Genomic DNA, 20,010 nt, shown 5'->3' with positions numbered 1-20,010 from the left:
CCATTGGCAAGCAACAATTATGGATCCGGCCGATAGTCCTTATGCTGAAAGTGTTTTTTAGTTACCATTCATTTTCCTTCGGATTATCCTTTCAAACCTCCTATGGTAATGGATGTGGATATTATTGGGATGAGGTTTGTGAGTTCTTTGTTTATGATGGTGGTGGATTCTGCAAGAAGAAGGAAGCAGGAAGGAAATTGCCACAACAATATATTTAATTTAGTCCCACATTGTTTTATGTATAGAAAATTTTGGTGTATATATTGATTAAACAAACTAAAATATTTAAAAGGTTCTGTACTGGAATAAAGTGCTTTGACAATGGATTTTCTAAAAGCCCAGAAGTTTAATTTCAACTGTTTGAAATAAATCTTTAAAATGATTAAATAAAAAAATTCCATGTCAGCAATCTTTAAAATAATAAATTAAAAAATTCCACGTCAGCAACGTTAGTGACACATCATCCTTTTTGGAACGGAATCTGTGAGATAGGGCAACGCTGAAGACGTTTGGTAACTTAAAGGACTTATTTGTAGCAAAAATAAGATAAAGGACCAAATCGTTACAATTAAATAACTTAAAGTACCCTAGAGGTAATTTAACCTAATTTATATTTCCCACCTAATTCAATTTAAACCTCTATTTTCTATTTATTTATTTTAATTAATTAAAAATAACCATAAACTTCAATTAGATTCCTACTACTCATCTATCACTCCCACAATTACCTACAATCGCCAAATAATCACATATCACATATTATCTTCAAAATAATTAATTAAAAATTTATTAAATCGCTCAATTAATTAAATGAAAACAATGGAAATTCAATTAATAATCTAATTGAATTCTGGGTGTTACATCATATCCCGAGTTATTCATGCAAATGATATTTCCCATCGGCTGGGCAAACTAACAAAGGGAAAAGACAAATTTTAAAAAAAAAAGAAAAACGGGTCATCAAGTAAATAATTTAACAAAGTCAATATTTTTGATTGTATCATAAGTATTTATTTTTCATCCAACAAATATTAATTTCATATTTCAAAATAAATAAATAAAAAGGAAAAGAGTAAGTCGCCAATTGAAAAATGTAACATTTGGTCCATAAGCCAATTGAAAAATAAACAAAAAATAGAAAATGCATTCAATAAGATTCGAAGCGAAGTCCCTGATAAATCTATTATTTTAGTTGTTAGAAAAACCGAGGGAATAGGTTGTTTTTTTTTAAAATAAATAATGAAGCATGGTGCAAGCAGGAAATATGTCTAGGTTAATTGTTGGACGAGGTGAAATATTTGTCAAAGAATGTTTTATTTGTAGTAGTGTTTATTAAATGAGTAAGATTAAAATGATCATCTATAACACAATTCCACAAATCAAGATTAGTACTTCTAAAAATATTTTAATTATTGGTTTACATATGATATACTCTTTCAACATCAAACAATCAAAGGAAGACTTTTATCATACGGAATGTTTGAAGTCATCATTCTATCTCTTGAGCCGATTACTCCTATAACATGAGTTAGACTCTGATTCCAATTGTTGAACAAGATACTCCAGACACAATAAGTGGCGTAAATTGTGATATTTGGTTTTCAAAAACTTTTTAGAAAACAATTGATTTTAGGTTGATTAATTTTAAGAAGAATGTAGAAGCAGATGTTCATAATATATCTTTGCTTAGTTTTGATGAAGACAAAAGCCTATCATTGAAGAATGATAAAAGAAGAAAATTTTACTAATCAAGTCTCAAGATTGCATAAGCCTTAGAAATCAAAAGATTGAATCATGAAGATTAAGGTACCAATGGTAATTCATTTGTGTATATATGTTAGGTGCTCAGAGTCATTTCATCTAAATCATTCTTAGTAGGCATGCTTCTTTTACATTCATGACATATCTTTTGAAAAGGGAAAAAAATACATTTTATTCATCAAAAAATCAATTAATGAAAAAGCTATAATCGATTAATGCATGAATATAATCAATTGTATGGTCTCAATTTGCCTTGAAAAATATCTCTCACAATCCATTATGACAAAACCTACAATCCATTGAGGGGTCTTTTTGCCTTGAAATTTTAAACACCACAATCAATTGATGCAACACTACAATCTATTGTCATGTGTATTTTTTTCATATTTTTTGAACATAAAAAATGGAACAATCGATTGATCCTTTAATACAATCAATTGCTTCCTGATGCTGTATGAAAAATTCTGAACCGGTATGATAACTTTTCATTGCAATTGTTCATAAAACCTTTTATGAATTATTGTAATTAATAATGAATATTTTTCAAACATTGCTACTCATTCAAAAGGCATCTTATGAAGTATTTAAATCAAGAATTTTTCATATTTCAATTCACCACTTTCATCACGATTTTGAAACAATTCTTATTGTTTTTCAAGTGTTCATACAAAATTAGAAACTTTTACTGCCTAGTTTTCATACATTAGAAAATTAATGTTTACATATTTTTGGAGCGTTCATTAGAAAGAGGAGATTATATTTTCAGAATATTGGAAAGAATACAAAATTGTTTGTACTCAATTTGTCTGCCTGTTGTAAATTATTCACAAAGTGTGTGTTGACATTGCTTGTAAAGAAAACGTATGTAATTTCTACATGTTTTTGCAAAAATAGGAAAGGATGTTCTTTTTATTTGTTGTAAAAAGGTCGTTTGAATTAGGTTGATTCAAATTCGACTATAGGTTTAACGTGTCAGTGTTAGAAGATTGTAGGGGAGTCTTGGTGTGAGGTTGTATAAAGATCTATCATAGTGAAATCCTTCACGAGGTATGAGGGGACTAGACATACCCTTGATTGATAAAAGGAACTAGTATAATCTCTTGTGTCTCTTTTTACTTTTCTGCACTTTTATTTTTCTGCATTATTGTTCTAAGTCAGTAGACTTTATTTCGGAAAAATAAAAGAATAAGAACATCTGCAAAATAATGTGAAAACCCATAAAACCTAATTCACCCCCTCTTAGGTTGCACTCTGTACTTACAATAGAGATTAAGTAGCAAAAAATATAAAAGACCGAAAATAAAGAGATAAATTCTAGAGAGAACACCCTGACAATTTTTCTTGGTTCAACCTTAAACCCCGGGGCCTAACCCAGTCCTCAAGAGTTTCCTCTTGAGATTTCCACTATCAATAATTTGAGGTTTTACAGAGGTTCTATCCAAAATCTTACACATTTTTTTACAGGTTTATCTTGCAACCTTCTAGTCTATTACAAAATCAAAGGTGGACTAAGCTCTTGGATAACAAAATTCAACACAAAAAAAAAACAAAACTTTAAAATTAAGTTTTTCATGCACTCAGTACTAAGGCAATTTCTGGTGAGAAGAATTGATAACAGAAGGAGACTAGGTGAGATATGAGAGTTGATAGTTCAAAAAAACCGTGTTTTAGAAATAAGAAAAGAACTCTAGTATATAGGAAACAATTTAGTTAAAAAGGCAACAACCCATAGTTAGAAAAACCCTTTCTAATTGATTAGAACTTACAAGCTAAATGACTAGACTAAGGTAAAAAAGGAAATCCTAATCTACTTCATATATTAATTGATTAAAGGGATTCTAATAGATTAAGATCTGAACTCGCTCCGTAATCCATTATATGAAAGCCCTAACCGATTAAAGATAGATTTTAGTGTTCTTAATTGGTTAAAATTGATTCATTATCGATTAAGTACTTTGCCAAGATTGAATTTTAAAAGAAATGAGAAAAATATAAAGAGATTTAAAATGATTTTAGTGAGTGTATGCATCACCTTAGTACCTCATAACTTATTCTTGCTTAAATTACATACAATTAATCAAATACATGATTAAAACACTAAGCGCATAATCAGGAGAGTTTTCACATATCTAGTTCCTTTTGTTTGATTGATATCACTCTTTTTAACTCTTCATAGAGGAACTTGGTTACTTTATTTTTAAATTTCTTTTTGAATAATGATACTTATGATTTAGGTTTTTCTTTTTCAGATTTCATCATCAAAACCTTTAGAAGACTTAGTTTAGCCAACATAACACATAGAACCACATATCATTGTCCTTATCATCAATTTTCACCTTAAAATTCTGCAAACTTCTCCTTAATAGATTTATTTTCCACTATACAAAAAGAATAAAGTTGTTGTTTCATACATAATTTATAAGCCAATGACTTGGCCTTATATAATGTTTCAAGCTTGACCCATAACTCAGTTGCGGTATTCTCCTTCGTAACTTTTCTAAATACTTTATGTGCGAGGCACATGACAATGAGTTTTCTTACCATATCCACAATCTCAATCTTGTAATCTTGTGTTATACTTACACAAATGAATGCCTCTCCCTTCAATTAATCTACACACATTTGTTGAATCTGTATTGATTTCATCTTAGCCTTCCACAATCTGGAGTTATTGTCACCATAAAAATTCTTGATGTCTCATTGGAACCAATGATGCTCACTTGTAAACTTAACCCGTTTGTTTCACAATGGGCGCCACTTGTTGTAAAACATTGATAGAGTATTTCAATATTAAAACACACCAGGACTTTGATGTATGAGGCAAAGAACAATGGAAACAAAATAAATGTCTTCAAGCTACAAAAATTATGATATGCGAACACATATAGGAAATTATTTAACTAGTTCGATCAAACTAGTATACATTTGGAGGAGACAATAACTCTCTGAGTCACTGTACTTTAAGAGTTGGTACAAGATATTACAATTTAAATTATAAGAAAATAGGCTTTGCAGTTTCCAAACTAAACATTATTTTCTACCCAAGTGTTTCTCAGTCTCTCAAAATCTTAATATGAGAATCACAAAAGTTTAAGGTGTTTAAAATGTTTCTCAAATCCCTTTGATAAATCCTAAAAGACATACAAACTCCAAGAAATAATCTTAGAAAATTCCACAATTTGTTTCTCACTAGGATTGTTACTTTATACATCACATATTAACAACAAACAAGAGAGAACCATATTTATAACTGTCAAAACCTTAACCAACCCAAAATACAACCCATTAACAAACAGGCCTGAAAATCTCGAGATCGGCATAAACTTACCCCGCCACCTGACTTTTAACCCACTGTCGTTGATTGACCGTAATACAGTGCTGGACGAATGAACCCCCTAGACTACACCATCATCGGCCAAACTAACCGTGCTATTCGTCAGCCTGTCAATGCCATCTAGGGGAAAAATTGGTAGAACAAAAACATGTTTCTTTCCTCTCTTTTTCCCACTTAAGGCTTTAAGGCATATTACGTCACATACCAAATATGCCCTCGAGTAATAAAAACTATATGTTTGTATCCATGAGAATTGTTATATTTCATATAGGTAGTGATAACTTACCTGACTTGAATAAAAAGAGAAAATAAATGTAAATGATAATAGTAACTAGGAGGTACGCATATGTTTGACAGAGAACAACGTGAATATGAAGTACTTAGAAAAATATGACAACGAAGACGATTAAGCAATTTTTTTAATCATTTGTTCTAACATATTTGAATAAACATGCCAACAAAATTTATACCAATGGATCCTCGATCGGACCCATCTCGAGTTTGACGGAGAAACTCGCTTTGATTGGGTTCCGGTATGAGTCCGGGTTTTCCCCCATTTTAAAATATGGACACTAGTACCCATTCAGAATCCATCAGTTGATAATTTGAAAAGTTTGACTTTGCTGATTTAAAATATTAATTATTTGATTAATACATTCATATTTGTTTTGCATTTTATCATTTGAAATATTTAAAATGTATTTTTGAAAAACTGTGAAGATTGTTTTGATTTATTATTTACGATATTTGTTAGAGTGTAGGACATATAATGGGTTTGGGGAAGTGAAGTATTTCAATTTGCGATTTTTTATTTCAATGCAGGGATGAGATAGAGCGGGGATACCTGAATCAGTTTAAATTAGGTTTTAGGTTCAATTATTTATCCTTGTTTGAGTTTAGAGTGTGGAAAAAGTATTTAACTAGAATTCAGCTAGGTATGAAGAAAGTAAAACCCGTCCTCACCTCGCCACGTTGCCATGCCTACATTTAAACACATGATTTCCAAATTATTACAATAAAATTACAACCCTTATATTTCACAATGTTAATAATTATTGAAGGTTTTACCTATCATAAATTTTCATTATCACAACTAATATTTTATGTTCAACACATTAAAGTCGAACAATAAAATATTATCAAATTATATACAAAATACATTTAATACTGGAGTCAATTTATTCATTGGTTGATGAATAAAAAGAAATTAAAAATAATCTTTAAATGATAACGAGTTTAACAACTACATAAAACAAAACTAAATGAATTACATTGATCAAATAATTCAATGTGAGTTCATCTTAAATGGCATACATAACCTAAGGAAACTTGACCTATACATAGTGAACTATCATATCTAGAGATGTCAATATGGGTTACCCGACCTTAAATGAACGGTCTCTGGCGGACCCTAAGATTTTTAGGGCTGAACCAAACAGATCATGTGTAATATGGGCTCGGGATTTATCACCCAAGCCCGACCCTAGATCGGCTTCGAACTACCCGACCTTAAATGTATTTTTTATTTAAAAAATTAAAATAAAAACTCCATAATATTTATTATAAATAAAATTAAAAATTTTGTTATTTTAAACGTAATATATTTTTAAGGACTATATTATCTCTTATAAATACTATAATTTGTTTCTAAATATAATATATGTCTAAATTATATAAAATAATAGTTGAATATTTATTATAAGAGAAAAACTAATATAATACGATAAAAAAGTGTTAATTATATTAATGTATAATATTTAAAAGAGAAAAATTGAACAAAATAGAGATAAAATTTAGTGAAGTGAGAGAAATCGATATGCTATTTTGAAATAAGATAATATAAATGCCAATATATTTTTTTAAAATTTATAATTATGTGGACTTAATGGGCTACCCACAACCCATATGGACTAGCTCTAATTGGTAACAGATTTTTTAGGACTTGGTTAAGAAGGCCCTGAAAAATATGGACTATAATTTTAAGGCTCAAGTTTTATGATTTTTCGGGCCTAACATGCCAACTTATATGAACTAACTTATTTTGAAAGCTCTAATCATAACAATAAAGATAGAAAAGAATAAAATTAAATGGCATTACAATCCAGAAAGGGGACTCTCAAAGGGGCGAAACGTTTTTTAAATAATAATATAAACTATTTCTCACAAATGAAACAAGAGAAAAGTTAAGAATGGATAAGCAAGTGTGTAAAAATAGAAATGATGGTGTAAATAGAAACTCTCATACATGCTTTACGATCAGCAGATATTCATCGAGCGAGGAAAATTATACCCCGTAACCCTATATTTATCCTAATACCCCTACAAATTTAAAAAAATCCCAATTTTGTCCTTATTAAATTTTTAACTTTTCTTTTTTATTTTTTTTTAAATTTTACTGAACCAGATATTTCAGGGGTGGGTGTTCCAGTTCCTTTTTTTTTTTCTTTTCAATTTTACTGAACCGGATATCCCAGGGGTGGGTGTTCCGGTTTCTTTTTTTTTTTCAATTTTACTGAACCGGATATCCCAGAATTGGGTGTTCCGGTTCTTTTTTTTCAACATTGAATTATGAATTATGTTGCTAAGTCGCTTTTGGAAGCTTGTAGGTTTGTGAAAATGACGTTTTCTTCAACCAATACCAATGGGGAGCATAAAAGGCACAAGTCAAATCAATGCAGAGAAAATGGTACTCCTAGTTGTTGTATGATTCATAAAATAGTCACTGAAGCATGGTTTCATCTTGAGGGTGAGGGGCGGGAAAAATAGTATTATTGTGTCTACTTTTCTCTTGGTAACATTATGGAACCGGAACACCCACGCCTGGGATATCAGGTTCAGTAAAATTAAAAAAAAAATAAAAAAGAAAAGTTAAAAATTTAATAAGGACAAAATTGAGATTTTTTAAAATTGTAGGGGTATTGGGATAAATGTATGGGTACGGGGTATAATTTTCTCGAGCGAGGCCTTATATTCCAAACAGCCCAAGCCCAAGTCCAAGACCAAGCCCAAGCCCATTTCTCAAATCTGATTCCGAAGAACCAAACCCTACCGAGAAACCAAGACTGAAATTCAACACGAACTTTTACTGCATTTCTGAGATTCGTGAAGTGCAAAGGGGTTTTGAGTTTGAGTTTGAATTCAAATTCGAAATTGTGATCGAAGAATGGACGACGAAGAAATTCTCGGATACGTTACAGCATACCTGAAGAAGAAAGGGTTCAAACAAACGGAAAAGGTTTTCCAAGAAGAGTTTCAACAGAACAAAAGCAGTTCCTCATCGAGTACTCTTCTCGAACCTGACATTGCCAATCACCTCCTTGCATTCTCTCAGTAATTTCCTTTTCATTCTCATAATCGTTTCCCGCAGCATATTTTCTTCCAATTCATGTAATATATGATGTATATCTTGTATTGTAGGTTGGAGAATGGTCCTGCTAGGTATCATAATGGGTATAGTAGGTTAAGAACATGGACTTACTCTTCTTTAGATTTATACAGGGTAATGCAATGTTTAATTACTTGATTTTTGTACTTAAAGTTCATTTATTGAATTGAAATTTTGTTAGAATTTTTGTTGTAATTACTTTGTTTGCTTCTTCCTTTCAGCATGAGTTGCTTCGTGTGCTTTATCCAGTGTTTATTCATTGCTTTATGGACCTCGTTGCTAAAGGGCATATTCAAGAAGGTATTATACTTGCATAGTTTTAGGAGTATGCATAGATTGACTTAATTGGGTTTATCTACAGGCATAAGCAATTCTGGGACTGTTTGAGAGAGTTTATAGAAATAGCTTATGACATATCCATGAGCTCAGAGTTAGCTTGAGAAAACAACTTATGTCTTATATGAAAATAGTTTGATTTTATTTATTTATTTATTGATGGATGTAGCTTTTATATAAGCACTTACATCATGAATGCTTGATTAAGTTGTTAATCTAAAAAGGGCCAAAATTTTAGCCATTGGACATGTGTTTTATTTAATTCTTCTGTTTTTGATATTCTCAGCTAGGAATTTTTTCAATACTTTCCGAGAAGACCATGAATTGATGCACTTACGTGACATTCAAAAGTTGGAAGGAGTTCTTTCTCCAACTCATTTGAAGGTTAGTTTCTATCTGTAATCTTAAATTACTTTATGAGTTTATTTTCTTCTTGTTGGATCATCGTTCATCAACTGTGACGTATTTTTTACTCAGGAAATGGAATTTGCTCATTCACTAAGGCAGAGCAAATTCAACATAAAGATATGTGAGGTAATAATGTCTTTTTTCTTCTGGTATTGTTTCTTGACTACATTATGATTTTTTCTTTTCTATTTGTGCATATTCAAATAAAACATTTTACTCTAATGGATTTGTGTCAGCCGCCTCTAGGAATTTAGTTCCCCTTCCACGCTTTCTCTTCTCTGTGCAGTTATATGATCTTGTTTCAACCAATTTATATGATCCTTTTAGTTTTTAGTGAATGTTTGGCTGTTAAGATTTGTTCTGAGACTTGGCATTTGGGCAGTGAAAATAGAAAGAAGAGAATTGACCCGATTTAGTATCATGCCGTAGCTAGAAGAAACTGTAGGTCTGTTATATGTCAACAAAGTAAATTATCTATGATAAATGAAGATTAAAAGAGTTGGCTATCCAATGCTTGAACTCTAATCCTAACTTACTCAATTCCTTGTTGGATTGTCTCTGGGCTTTCCATACCCGTAGTACAATGCAAACGACTCTATATCAATTAGTTTTCCATTTAAGCTGTTATTGTGATCTACCTTTTTATTGCTAATGAATCCAATTTGTTGATTGTATGTGCTGGATCGTGCTTGCACATGTTACTGCCGTTGATTACATTATTATTATTATTATTATTATTATTATTATTATTATTTTTATGCATTGATCATAGTTCCATATTTTATGTTGAGTGAGCCTAACCATGGTACATTCCTATACTGGATCACTGAGAGCAATGAGCCATTGTCACACAACATTGGTAGCAAGTATATACCTGTTCAGTATAATGTAATGTAATCACTTGTTCATTATGATTCTTGAGCCTCAGGTCTAGCTTATTATTGATTGAGAGGGGAAAAATGGGATTACTATACTTTTCACCCCAATCTTCATTGTAATTGTTGTTTGCCCTTGTCACAGTGGACTTGGGTCATGTGATGTTTTAGTGGAAGTTATGTGCAGGTGTGAAGATTAGCTTATACTATTTTATTTTATCGGTATATGAAATTCACCTACACCACATTTGATCTACAGACTGCAAGAGATGACTTTGGTTTCCTTGTTTTTACTTGGACTATATTAGTCTTTGTTTATGTCTGTATTTGTCTCTTCACTTTCATCATTGTGGTGTTTTCATTTTTTGGTAAAGGAGGAAATTGATAATGGTTATTGTGTATCAGTATTCCTATGAGCTTCTGCTGCAACATCTACACAGTACTCAATCCACCACTATACTGGGTATAGTCAACGAGCATATTAACTTCCAAGGTACTTTAATTCACTTTTAGCTGTCTGTTCATTTTAACTTGTTATTACTCATACTTCATATTTAAATTTTTGCAATATAGTTACCTCCGGACAACCTAGCTTGATTTCCGATGATCCAGAAGCTGTTACCCTTATTGGAAGCAGCCAGGAAGCAGCGAACCAGACAAACCAGAAAGAAATACACTGGGGGGTGAGGCTTTAATTCTATCTCCAAAATTTGACAAAGTTAGGGATTTTCTTGCTGATGTTGTTTTTGTTAAGATGAACATAGTTATTTACTTTTGCACAATCCTGGTATGAGAAAAATTTCTTCATTACATGAAAACACCTAAGACTTTATTTGCTCCACAGCTGACTAATTCTTCCATTTCAAATATATCATGACTGCCAATGTTGAGATAACCGTGTGACATGGGTTCAGGGAACTGACAACGTTGCTGCCTAACATGCTTATGTCATCATAGTGTATGGACTGGTCATAGGTGATATAACTCATTTAGCTGCAGGAAACACCATACTCAAAAACTGTTACTAAATTGGACCGAACCAGCTGAATTTGCAGTGTTATACCGTAGCAGAGTTTGAACGAATAATTGTTGTTTCACATATTGCTATTTAATACAAATTATTGCTTAATGATCGTAGTTGTAAGATATTTGTGAATTTAATCTAAGGTTTATCCTATTCAAAACCCCATTTAGACCAGCCTCAACCTTTAACCATTCATCCTCTATTTTCCCGTACAAGTGGTTTAGTTTCGATGTATTGGCTTATTGATGTATAATGTAATAATGTATATCTCCTTGCCGAGGATCTATTTCAGATGCACCATCACCATGCTTGGTGTATAGTGTTAATTTCAATTTGTAATATGGTTGTTGAGCAAGAAACACTATGCATATTTTGCTTTGCTAGCTTCCAAAGTGCTTAAAATTAGTTTTTGAATGAATGATTTTTTTGATGTAAATTACTAAATGTGTTTGTCCAATAGTTGCTTGAAGACTCGCTAGAAGAACGGTTGGAAAAGGCTGGGGCATTGCTTTCAGACTCTGAAAAGGGTGATGGGGAGACAAAAGAAGGGGAAAATGATGAGAGTAAGGTATATTTTTTTAAAGTGCACCTCTGACTCTTATCTATTTCCACGCATACCTATAAATTGTAATCCTGTCCTTTTTATCTTTGAAACTAGGCATTTCTAGTAAATAATTTTCAATTGAAGACATTTTTGCTGATTTTATTTTATAATCCATTATTTGAGTTTTTTTTTTTTTTTTTCATATTTTTTTCTTTTAGAAAAGATCAATTGAAGTTGGAAAACAAGGTGCTTCAGTCAAAAAGATAAAAAAGGACAAGGGTGGAAGTGCAACCGGGAAAACTGCAAAGCCCGAAGTTAACACTGTATCAGCAGCTCCTCGAGTTAAACCAGAACTCCCCTTGCCTACAATGTATGCTTTCAAGTCGAAGTCTTTATTTTACACACTTAAAACTCGATATAGAATTTATTTTTAAGCAGAAAGCAATAAGCCACTATGCTCATTTTTGTATTCATTAGGAATTGCAAAATCAGCATTAGCAACACTATTCTAAAACAATTAATAAATATTAAAGTAGAGTTAGTTTTGATACACTCAATGTAAAACCGTTTACAGTGTAAACAAGTCACAACTCACAACCAATCATATGCATGACTTCAGAAGTAGTTATGAAGTCAAATCTTTCTAATTATAATTATAATTGGTTGATAGTGTCAATTTTTACATTGACAGGTTTTTCACGATAAGCATATTTTTTTGTACTTTTTTCATGCCATGAGAAGGGTTTGTCTTCTCTATTATTTGATCAGATTCTTCTTTCTTTATTTGGTTGTTATTGTATGATGTCTTTGCACCTACTTAAGGTATTAACATTTGAGTTCATATTATTAATTTCAAATAGTAAATTTGTTACTTCATTCCATTGAGTTTAATAATGTTGCGATGTTCCAGTCCAACAGAGGTAGAACACTCCATCCTTGAAGATTTAAGGAACCGTGTACAACTTAGTAATGTTGCGCTGCCATCAGTTAGCTTTTATACTTTCATCAATACACATAATGGGTAATGTCTACTGCATATTTTCAATGTTATTTACTATGTTTGATTTCTGTTGCATAATGCTTAAAGTTTGGTCAACTATTTCAGTTTAAGCTGTTCATCAATATCTCATGATGGGTCATTGGTTGCTGGAGGATTTTCTGATTCTTCGCTGAAGGTTTTTATACTCTACATTCTCTATCATCCATTCTTCTTGAAGAAAACTATCTTACAATAGAGTTTTATTTTAGTTGATGATTGAATTTCTGGTAATTTTTCCGAAATCTCCATGCAGGTTTGGGATATGGCCAAACTTGGACAACAACCCTCTAATTGTAAGTTTGTGTTTAGATATTTCATTTGTTTAAACTAACTTTTCATTCTTTGTTTGATAAACTTGGTTGTGGCTGGAAACAAGTATAATGGTTAGAAGACTAATTTTTAATGTGCTCCGGTGACCTAATATAAACATCCAACGCATGAGTGAATCAACTTATATACTAATGAAAGATACTCTGGTGTTGCTTTATATATTATACTACATATAGAACTTTTTACTATATCATATATATAAAGGGCTTCTTTGCAGTGCCTCTGTTTTTAGTCATGGAATTTTAAGCTAGGACTTTCTGGAACTATTCCTTCATATTGCGTTATTAGTTATTTGCGTTATTAATTAGGTGATTTACATTATAACTTCGAGTATATATATTGGCAGTTTAAGAATATGACAGAAGCCAATGTGGTCTTTCTGTTTCCAAATTTTCGGGAAAAGATTTAAGGATCAAATCTTTGGCTTCTTTATACCAATGAGGCTATTAAATATGAATTTTGCTAAAACAATAAAGCACCAGGGCCTCTACAAAAGAATTTGATAGTTTTGTTGAACAAAGCCAAAAACTGATTTTGTGTTGTTCATGTATTGCCTTTTTATAATCGGGATGTTATCAATTCCGCCATCTTCAGCTCTTTCACAAGGTGACAATGATACGGCACAAAATGAACAAGTTCTTGGGAAAAGTGGTGGGAAAAGACAGTATACACTGTTTCAAGGTCACTCGGGACCGGTTTATGCAGCCTCTTTTTGTCCTGTTGGCGACTTCTTACTTTCATCCTCAGCAGACTCAACAGGTATGTTGTTATCTCCTTTTAGTATTTGCCCTCAGTATCTTTCATTACTTTTGGCCGTTTTTATTTATTTAATTCACATTCTAGTTTTAATTTTGAATGGATTGTGCAGTTCGTCTATGGAGCACAAAGCTTAATGCCAATCTTGTTTGTTACAAGGGCCACAATTATCCTGTCTGGGATGTTCAGGTAAAATCATTTTCTTCTGAAATTTTCTATTTGATGGTGAATATTGAAACAACATGCCAAATACTAACAAAAAAATTAAATTTAATAAAAAATTTCCAATTGCTTTGAACATTTAAAGCATGCACATGTATGCAAGTCGGATCATAGTAGTTTTTGCAAAAAAATCAAAATGTCCACTTAATGTGATCCACATTCTTTCTTCCATCTTTCTGTATGTATGCATATGATATGAGAAAGCGAAAGCAAAGAAGTGTACAAAAGGATAGGAGTACAAAAGGATATAGGCCCATTCCCTGAAAAGAATAAGTTCCTTGACAAAAGAATAAATTCTTCAAATAAAAAGAGAAAGTCCAACACCAGTGAATAGAAAATATTAATGCAGCGATGCTACCCATTCCCTGAAAATATCTGTTTTTTTTAATTTATAAAACCGGCTCTATTACTCTTTAGCCGGCTCTCTGTTTTTTGAGGATATCAATGCACTTTGTAAGCTGCGTGCTACTCTAGAAAATAGATGTCTAAAATGGTTAGGACGGGCTTAGTATATGCTTTGACCTTATACATTTTTCCTCACCATCCCTCGGGTGAGATTGTTAAGATATTGTTTACATGTATGTTTTGGAAGGCTGTTATTTATTTATTTTTCTGGATGCTTGCAGTTTAGTCCTATGGGGCATTATTTTGCTAGCTGTTCACATGACAGAACTGCTAGGGTTTGGTCCATGGACAGGATACACCCTTTACGAATAATGGCGGGACACTTGTCTGATGTTGACGTGAGTTTCTAATCAATACTTTCTCTTGTACTAATTTTCTCCTGAATTTGCATTTTTAGGATATGTTTTCCTAGCTCACTTGATTTTATATTTACATCTTGATTGCTTCAGAAAATTTGTGCATCGGTGATTTAAGAAAGCTTGTCTGTTTTATGCTCTTGTTTAGTGTGTCCAATGGCATGCCAACTGCAACTACATCGCCACTGGTTCCAGCGACAAAACAGTTCGACTATGGGATGTGCAGAGTGGAGAGTGCGTTCGGGTTTTTGTTGGTCACAGGGGAATGGTCTTGTCTTTGTCAATGTCTCCTGATGGGCGCTATATGGCTTCTGGTGATGAAGATGGCACAATCATGATGTGGGACCTCTCAAGCGGTCGCTGTGTCACGCCTTTGGTTGGTCACACATCATGCGTCTGGTCACTTGCTTTCAGGTGACCCCCCACTTAATCAAAATATATTGAACTTCATACTTGTGGAAACTAAAAATCTCTGTATTTTCTATAATGTCCTCAAACTAATGCTATTCAAAATGATCGGATGTATCAGTTCTGAAGGTTCTATTCTAGCATCTGGATCTGCTGATTGCACTGTAAAATTATGGGATGTAAATACGAGCACTAAGGTTTCAAGAATTGAAGAAAAGTAAGTTTGTCTAACATGGAAAAATATGAAGAATCATGTTCTTATACTAACTATTTTTTCCTTGATTAGAAATGGGAATACTAACAGACTCAGATCGCTCAAGACCCTACCAACCAAATCTACCCCGGTTAATGCATTGCGGGTAAATATACAGTTTTGTATGATTATATGTTTATCGATGAATATTGTTAATAAGGTTCAATCTAATGATTAAATGCTTGTATTCTGTTATTGGAAGCAGTTTTCTCGAAGGAATCTTCTTTTTGCAGCTGGAGCTCTTGTAAAAAATGTTTAATATAGTTTAAGGTTTCCAAAAGTCATGATGTACACATTTTATACATGCTTATTTTCATGTAAATTTTGCATTTAATTGTAACACTTGTATAATGTATTGTTACACTATTGCATAGGAGGTTAAGATCACATTTTTGTGTTATTTTAAAAAGAATTTAATTGAAATACACTGATGGTATAAAGAAGTTTTTACATTGTCAGCGAATCTCAATCGTTGATTTGTTAAAATTATTTGACTTTTTTTAAATTTCTTTTAAAGTAATCCATTTGAATGGTGATGATGCTCCGATGGTGTAAAATTTTATATCAATTAATCTCTTTTAAAAAACCAAAAGAAAACCAATAAAAGATGTCGTGCTTTTGAAATTTCAGTTTGCCCTTGAAAATATTCAAGTATTATAAGCTCAAGTGTCACGAAATATCTGTGTATATTAACAGATTAAGTGTCTATGGCACCACTTTGTAAGACCATTTTTCATTATTGTCTCATCAAACTTTTTGTCTTTCTTTCTACACAAGGCAAATTAATTGGTTTGTGTAAAGGGAAACATAGTCAATGCGCAATGGTTGGGAAGAGATGGTTCTTCAAGAGGCTGCAGAAGTAATGGTTGAGGTGTAAGTTTCTATGACCATCAGCAGTCAAGAGACTGATTTAGTTTATTATGTATACTAGTTCTTGGCAGATTTTCTTATCAAATGGTAAATATGGTTGTGCATGGACACCATTTATATAACTTATGCACATTAGAAGAAGCCAATATAACATGCCTTATGTATAAACCGTGCAAGTAATTAAAAAACCACATATCTTAGCTCCGTCACATTGTAATTTGGAATCATGGATGACAAATGAGGATGACATGATATATGTGATTAATCCGTTTAAAGTGGAGTGGGGCGGATCAACTCTAAAGTGTAAGGTATTTGGCGGTTCCGGAACATCTTCCGAAAAATTGTACATAAATTCCTGCAAAACATGATTAGGTCATATGTTTAGAAACAATCCAACTACATGTTAGCTACTTGTGAACTCCTCACATTCCTACAAATTGTATATAAACACTACAATATCTTTTGCAGCTTTAAGTAAAAATTATTTTAATTTTTTTTACAACATATAACATTACATGAAAAATAAGAAAATCATTTTGCCTCGCAAATTGGAAACTCCCGCTAACACACGGTGAATCAAATATTAGACCATCTAACCTTCTCTTCACAAATAAAATAAAAGGGAGAAAATTTACTTACAATTCTTTAGCTGTGTTTTATGCAATTTGTTAATAAAAATATGACAAGTGTACTTTAAAATCATTTAAAGAGTGAAAATAGGTGAAAATTGCATATATGTAAGAGAAAATTATACATTTATCATATTTTTATAAGAAAATAATACAAAGACAAATCCTTTTTTTCCAGCGCTGATCCCCTTTCTTTTCCCTCCATCTTCTCTATATCAAAAGCCACTATAACGATGTAGATTTACACGGTGGTGGTGCAATGCCTCTCAAGCCACTCCGCCCATCACTTATTTGAGGTTGGAGTGCTGCCGGCACTGCGCCGACGGTCTCATGTCCACGATTCCCCTGCTTATTCGGTTTGTTGACTGTTGGTTCTGTCCTTTTTGAAACTCAGTGAAAGGATCTCTTTGCAAAGTTTTCAGCAACGTGCGTTCGTCGGATGACTTTCCATTCATTTTCGCGCCAGTGTCGTATCTTCAGATGGTCGTTTTTGGCTCACTGACGACAATGGCTAGTTTGCTGTTACTTTGCAGAGTGTTGACATGTTTTCGGCTGTTTGATTTTTAATCCAGCGAGTTGTTGTTCTCATGCTACAATTCACTAGCATTGCTGGTAGCATCTTGGCTTTGATCTTTGGTTCTTTCCAGATCTTGAAAAGATCTGCAGTTTTCATGATGTTTGGGGTTTGACACTTCACTAGTGGTTTTGTGATGGTTATAGCCTCATCGCGGATGTGATGTTTTGTTGTAGTCTAATTGGATGCCTTTGAACTAGCTCATGCAGTCTAGTTTGATTAGGCTCGAAAGAATTGTTAAGCTTGTTGTGGTATATTTTGCCAGAGCTGTTGGTGTGTGTATTCGATAGTGTTGGCGGTTGAAACATTTACCATTATACGATGGGTGTGATTTTTTAAGCTCGTCTTTGGTTCCTTTCAAATTTTTGCGATTTTTTACACACTTTTCTTTTGCAATTTGGTTTCGGGCCCAACATTGGATTTGCTGGATTGTTCTTTTTATATATCTATTTGCTTCACATTGGGTTATTTACTAGATTTTGTCCAATCCGTTTTGTTTTACATACCACTTCTATTTTCTATGTTGTTACCATTTTAGGATTGATATAAGGTTGTTGGGTCAGGTTTATATGTGTTCCAGTTTTTTTAATTTTTTCTTGGAGCAAATAAAGAATATATATATTCCAAAAAACAGTTTGGTACATGCTGATCCATAAGGATCCAAGCTTAAAAAAAACAAAACCTCAAGAAACTCTAAAGGTCATTAACAAATAACAACAGTTTCCTATCACTTTGACTTCTCCTTATAATCCTATCTTTGATTTCCTGTAATCTCAACTGTCCACCATTAGAAGGTTGAAACACCTTCATGTTCCTCACGGTCCAGACATGGTAGATAGCCTCAGCAATACTGATCCTCACTAACTTTGCTCTATTACTTTTACCATTAGCCATACTAATAATCCATCGCAGCTCATGATGCCACCCTTGAGGCCTGTGACTTATCTTCATCCAACTCAGAACTTGATGCCACAACTGATTGGTGATACGACAATCAAAGAACAGATGATCACGCGACTCAGGGTCTCCACAAAACAAGCAATTGCCATCACTGATCACACCAATTTTCTTGAGCCTATCTTTAGTTTGCAGCCTCTTTTGACACGCCATCCACAGCAGAAAAATGGCCCTAGGACTAGCCCTGTTACCTCTTATCAAGTTCCTCCATAGAACACAGGTTCTTTCTCCTCTCAGCTCATTGTAAAGCAACCTGGTACTATAGACACCTGTAACAATACACTGATTCCAAGCAGCAGAATGGAGAAGTAAATCCTTATGCTTAAACATTGCTTTCATGATCCACGAATGATTCTATTTAGGCACAAAACTAGCAGCATCACAGTGTTTCATGTAATAGTGATTAATCCAATTAATCCTCATTCTGTCCTTTTTAGTCTGCAGGTTCCAGAGCATCTTACCTATAGAAGCATGATTCCAATACCCTAAATCAATTAGGTTAAGCCCTCCTGCAGCCACGGGATCACACATGTGCTCCCAAGCAATAGGGGCCTTGTTGCTAATACTATCTTTCCCAGACCACAAGAAGCTTCTACACAGACTCTCCACATGTTTTAAAATTTTCTTAGGTAAAGGGAAGATTTGCAGCCAGTAATTAGCTATGGAAAATAAGACACTTTTTACCAGTTGGAGTCTCCCAGCATAGGAGAGCATCCTAGTGCTCCAATGCTTGATTCTACTTGTCATCTTCTCAATGAGTGGCTGGAAGTTGGCTATGGTAAGTTTCTTGTTGTCCAAGGGAACCCCTAAGTACTTGAATGGCATGGCTCCAATCTGAAAACCAGTTTCCTGCTGCAACCGTGCTTGACTCCTGCTGTCCACACCTCCAAAATGGATTTTGCTCTTAGGCAAACTCATGTGCAACCCTGTGGCTTGTGAGAACTCCTTGACTTTACTCATGATGAGACTGGTGGAATTAGTATCAGCCCTGGAAAAAAGCAGAATATCATCAGCAAAACATATATTCAGAATTTTCAGCTTTGCACACTTGGGATGAAACTTGAACTCCTTGTTGTCCTTCAGTCCTTGCAAAACCCTGTACAAATACTCCATGATCAGGACAAAGAGCAGAGGGGAGATAGGATCCCCTTGCCTCAGTCCCCTCTTAGCTTTAAGAGTGTCACTAGGCTCACCATTGAGAGAGAACTTGTAAGAGACAATAGTAACACAAGCCATGATCCAATTGATAAATTTCAGAGGGAAACCTAGGGCAGACATGATTTGTTGTAAAGCTGACCACTCAACAATATCATAGGCCTTTTGTATGTCCATTTGGATCATACATCTAGGAGAAATATGCTTCCTTCCATACCCTCTCACAAGCTCCTGAGCAATCATAATATTGTCATGGATAATCCTGCCAGGAATAAAGGCTGATTGGTTCTCATTCAATATGGTAGTAATCACTCTGCCCAGTCTTCTAGTCAGAATTTTTGAAATGATTTTGTAGAATGTACTGCGGCAAGAGATTGACCTCCAATCTT

General features: G+C 33.2%; 2 protein-coding genes across 2 annotated transcripts; one reads left to right on the top strand and one right to left on the bottom strand.

The window, feature by feature from the left end:
- Positions 1-8,104: 8,104 nt before the first annotated feature.
- Positions 8,105-15,823, top strand: LOC131660666 (transcription initiation factor TFIID subunit 5). Its single transcript, XM_058929956.1, has 19 exons — positions 8,105-8,425; positions 8,513-8,594; positions 8,702-8,780; positions 9,103-9,200; positions 9,294-9,350; positions 10,505-10,592; positions 10,673-10,782; positions 11,584-11,691; positions 11,886-12,037; positions 12,578-12,688; positions 12,773-12,842; positions 12,960-12,999; positions 13,631-13,795; positions 13,905-13,981; positions 14,641-14,757; positions 14,924-15,189; positions 15,305-15,400; positions 15,470-15,542; positions 15,642-15,823. Exons 1-19 carry the CDS (start codon positions 8,259-8,261, stop codon positions 15,693-15,695), a joined length of 2,010 nt encoding a protein of 669 aa, XP_058785939.1. The 5' UTR covers positions 8,105-8,258; the 3' UTR covers positions 15,696-15,823.
- A 2,379-nt stretch (positions 15,824-18,202) lies between these two features.
- LOC131657723 (uncharacterized) lies at positions 18,203-18,805 on the bottom strand. Its single transcript, XM_058927090.1, has one exon. The coding sequence runs from the start codon at positions 18,803-18,805 to the stop codon at positions 18,203-18,205; it is 603 nt and encodes a 200-aa protein (XP_058783073.1).
- Positions 18,806-20,010: the final 1,205 nt, after the last annotated feature.

Source organism: Vicia villosa, linkage group LG3, assembly GCF_029867415.1.
Source record: "Vicia villosa cultivar HV-30 ecotype Madison, WI linkage group LG3, Vvil1.0, whole genome shotgun sequence".
In the NCBI taxonomy this organism is placed as follows: domain Eukaryota; kingdom Viridiplantae; phylum Streptophyta; class Magnoliopsida; order Fabales; family Fabaceae; genus Vicia; species Vicia villosa.
The sequence above is the reverse complement of the archived record's forward strand: the minus strand, read 5'-3'. Positions and strand labels throughout refer to the sequence as shown.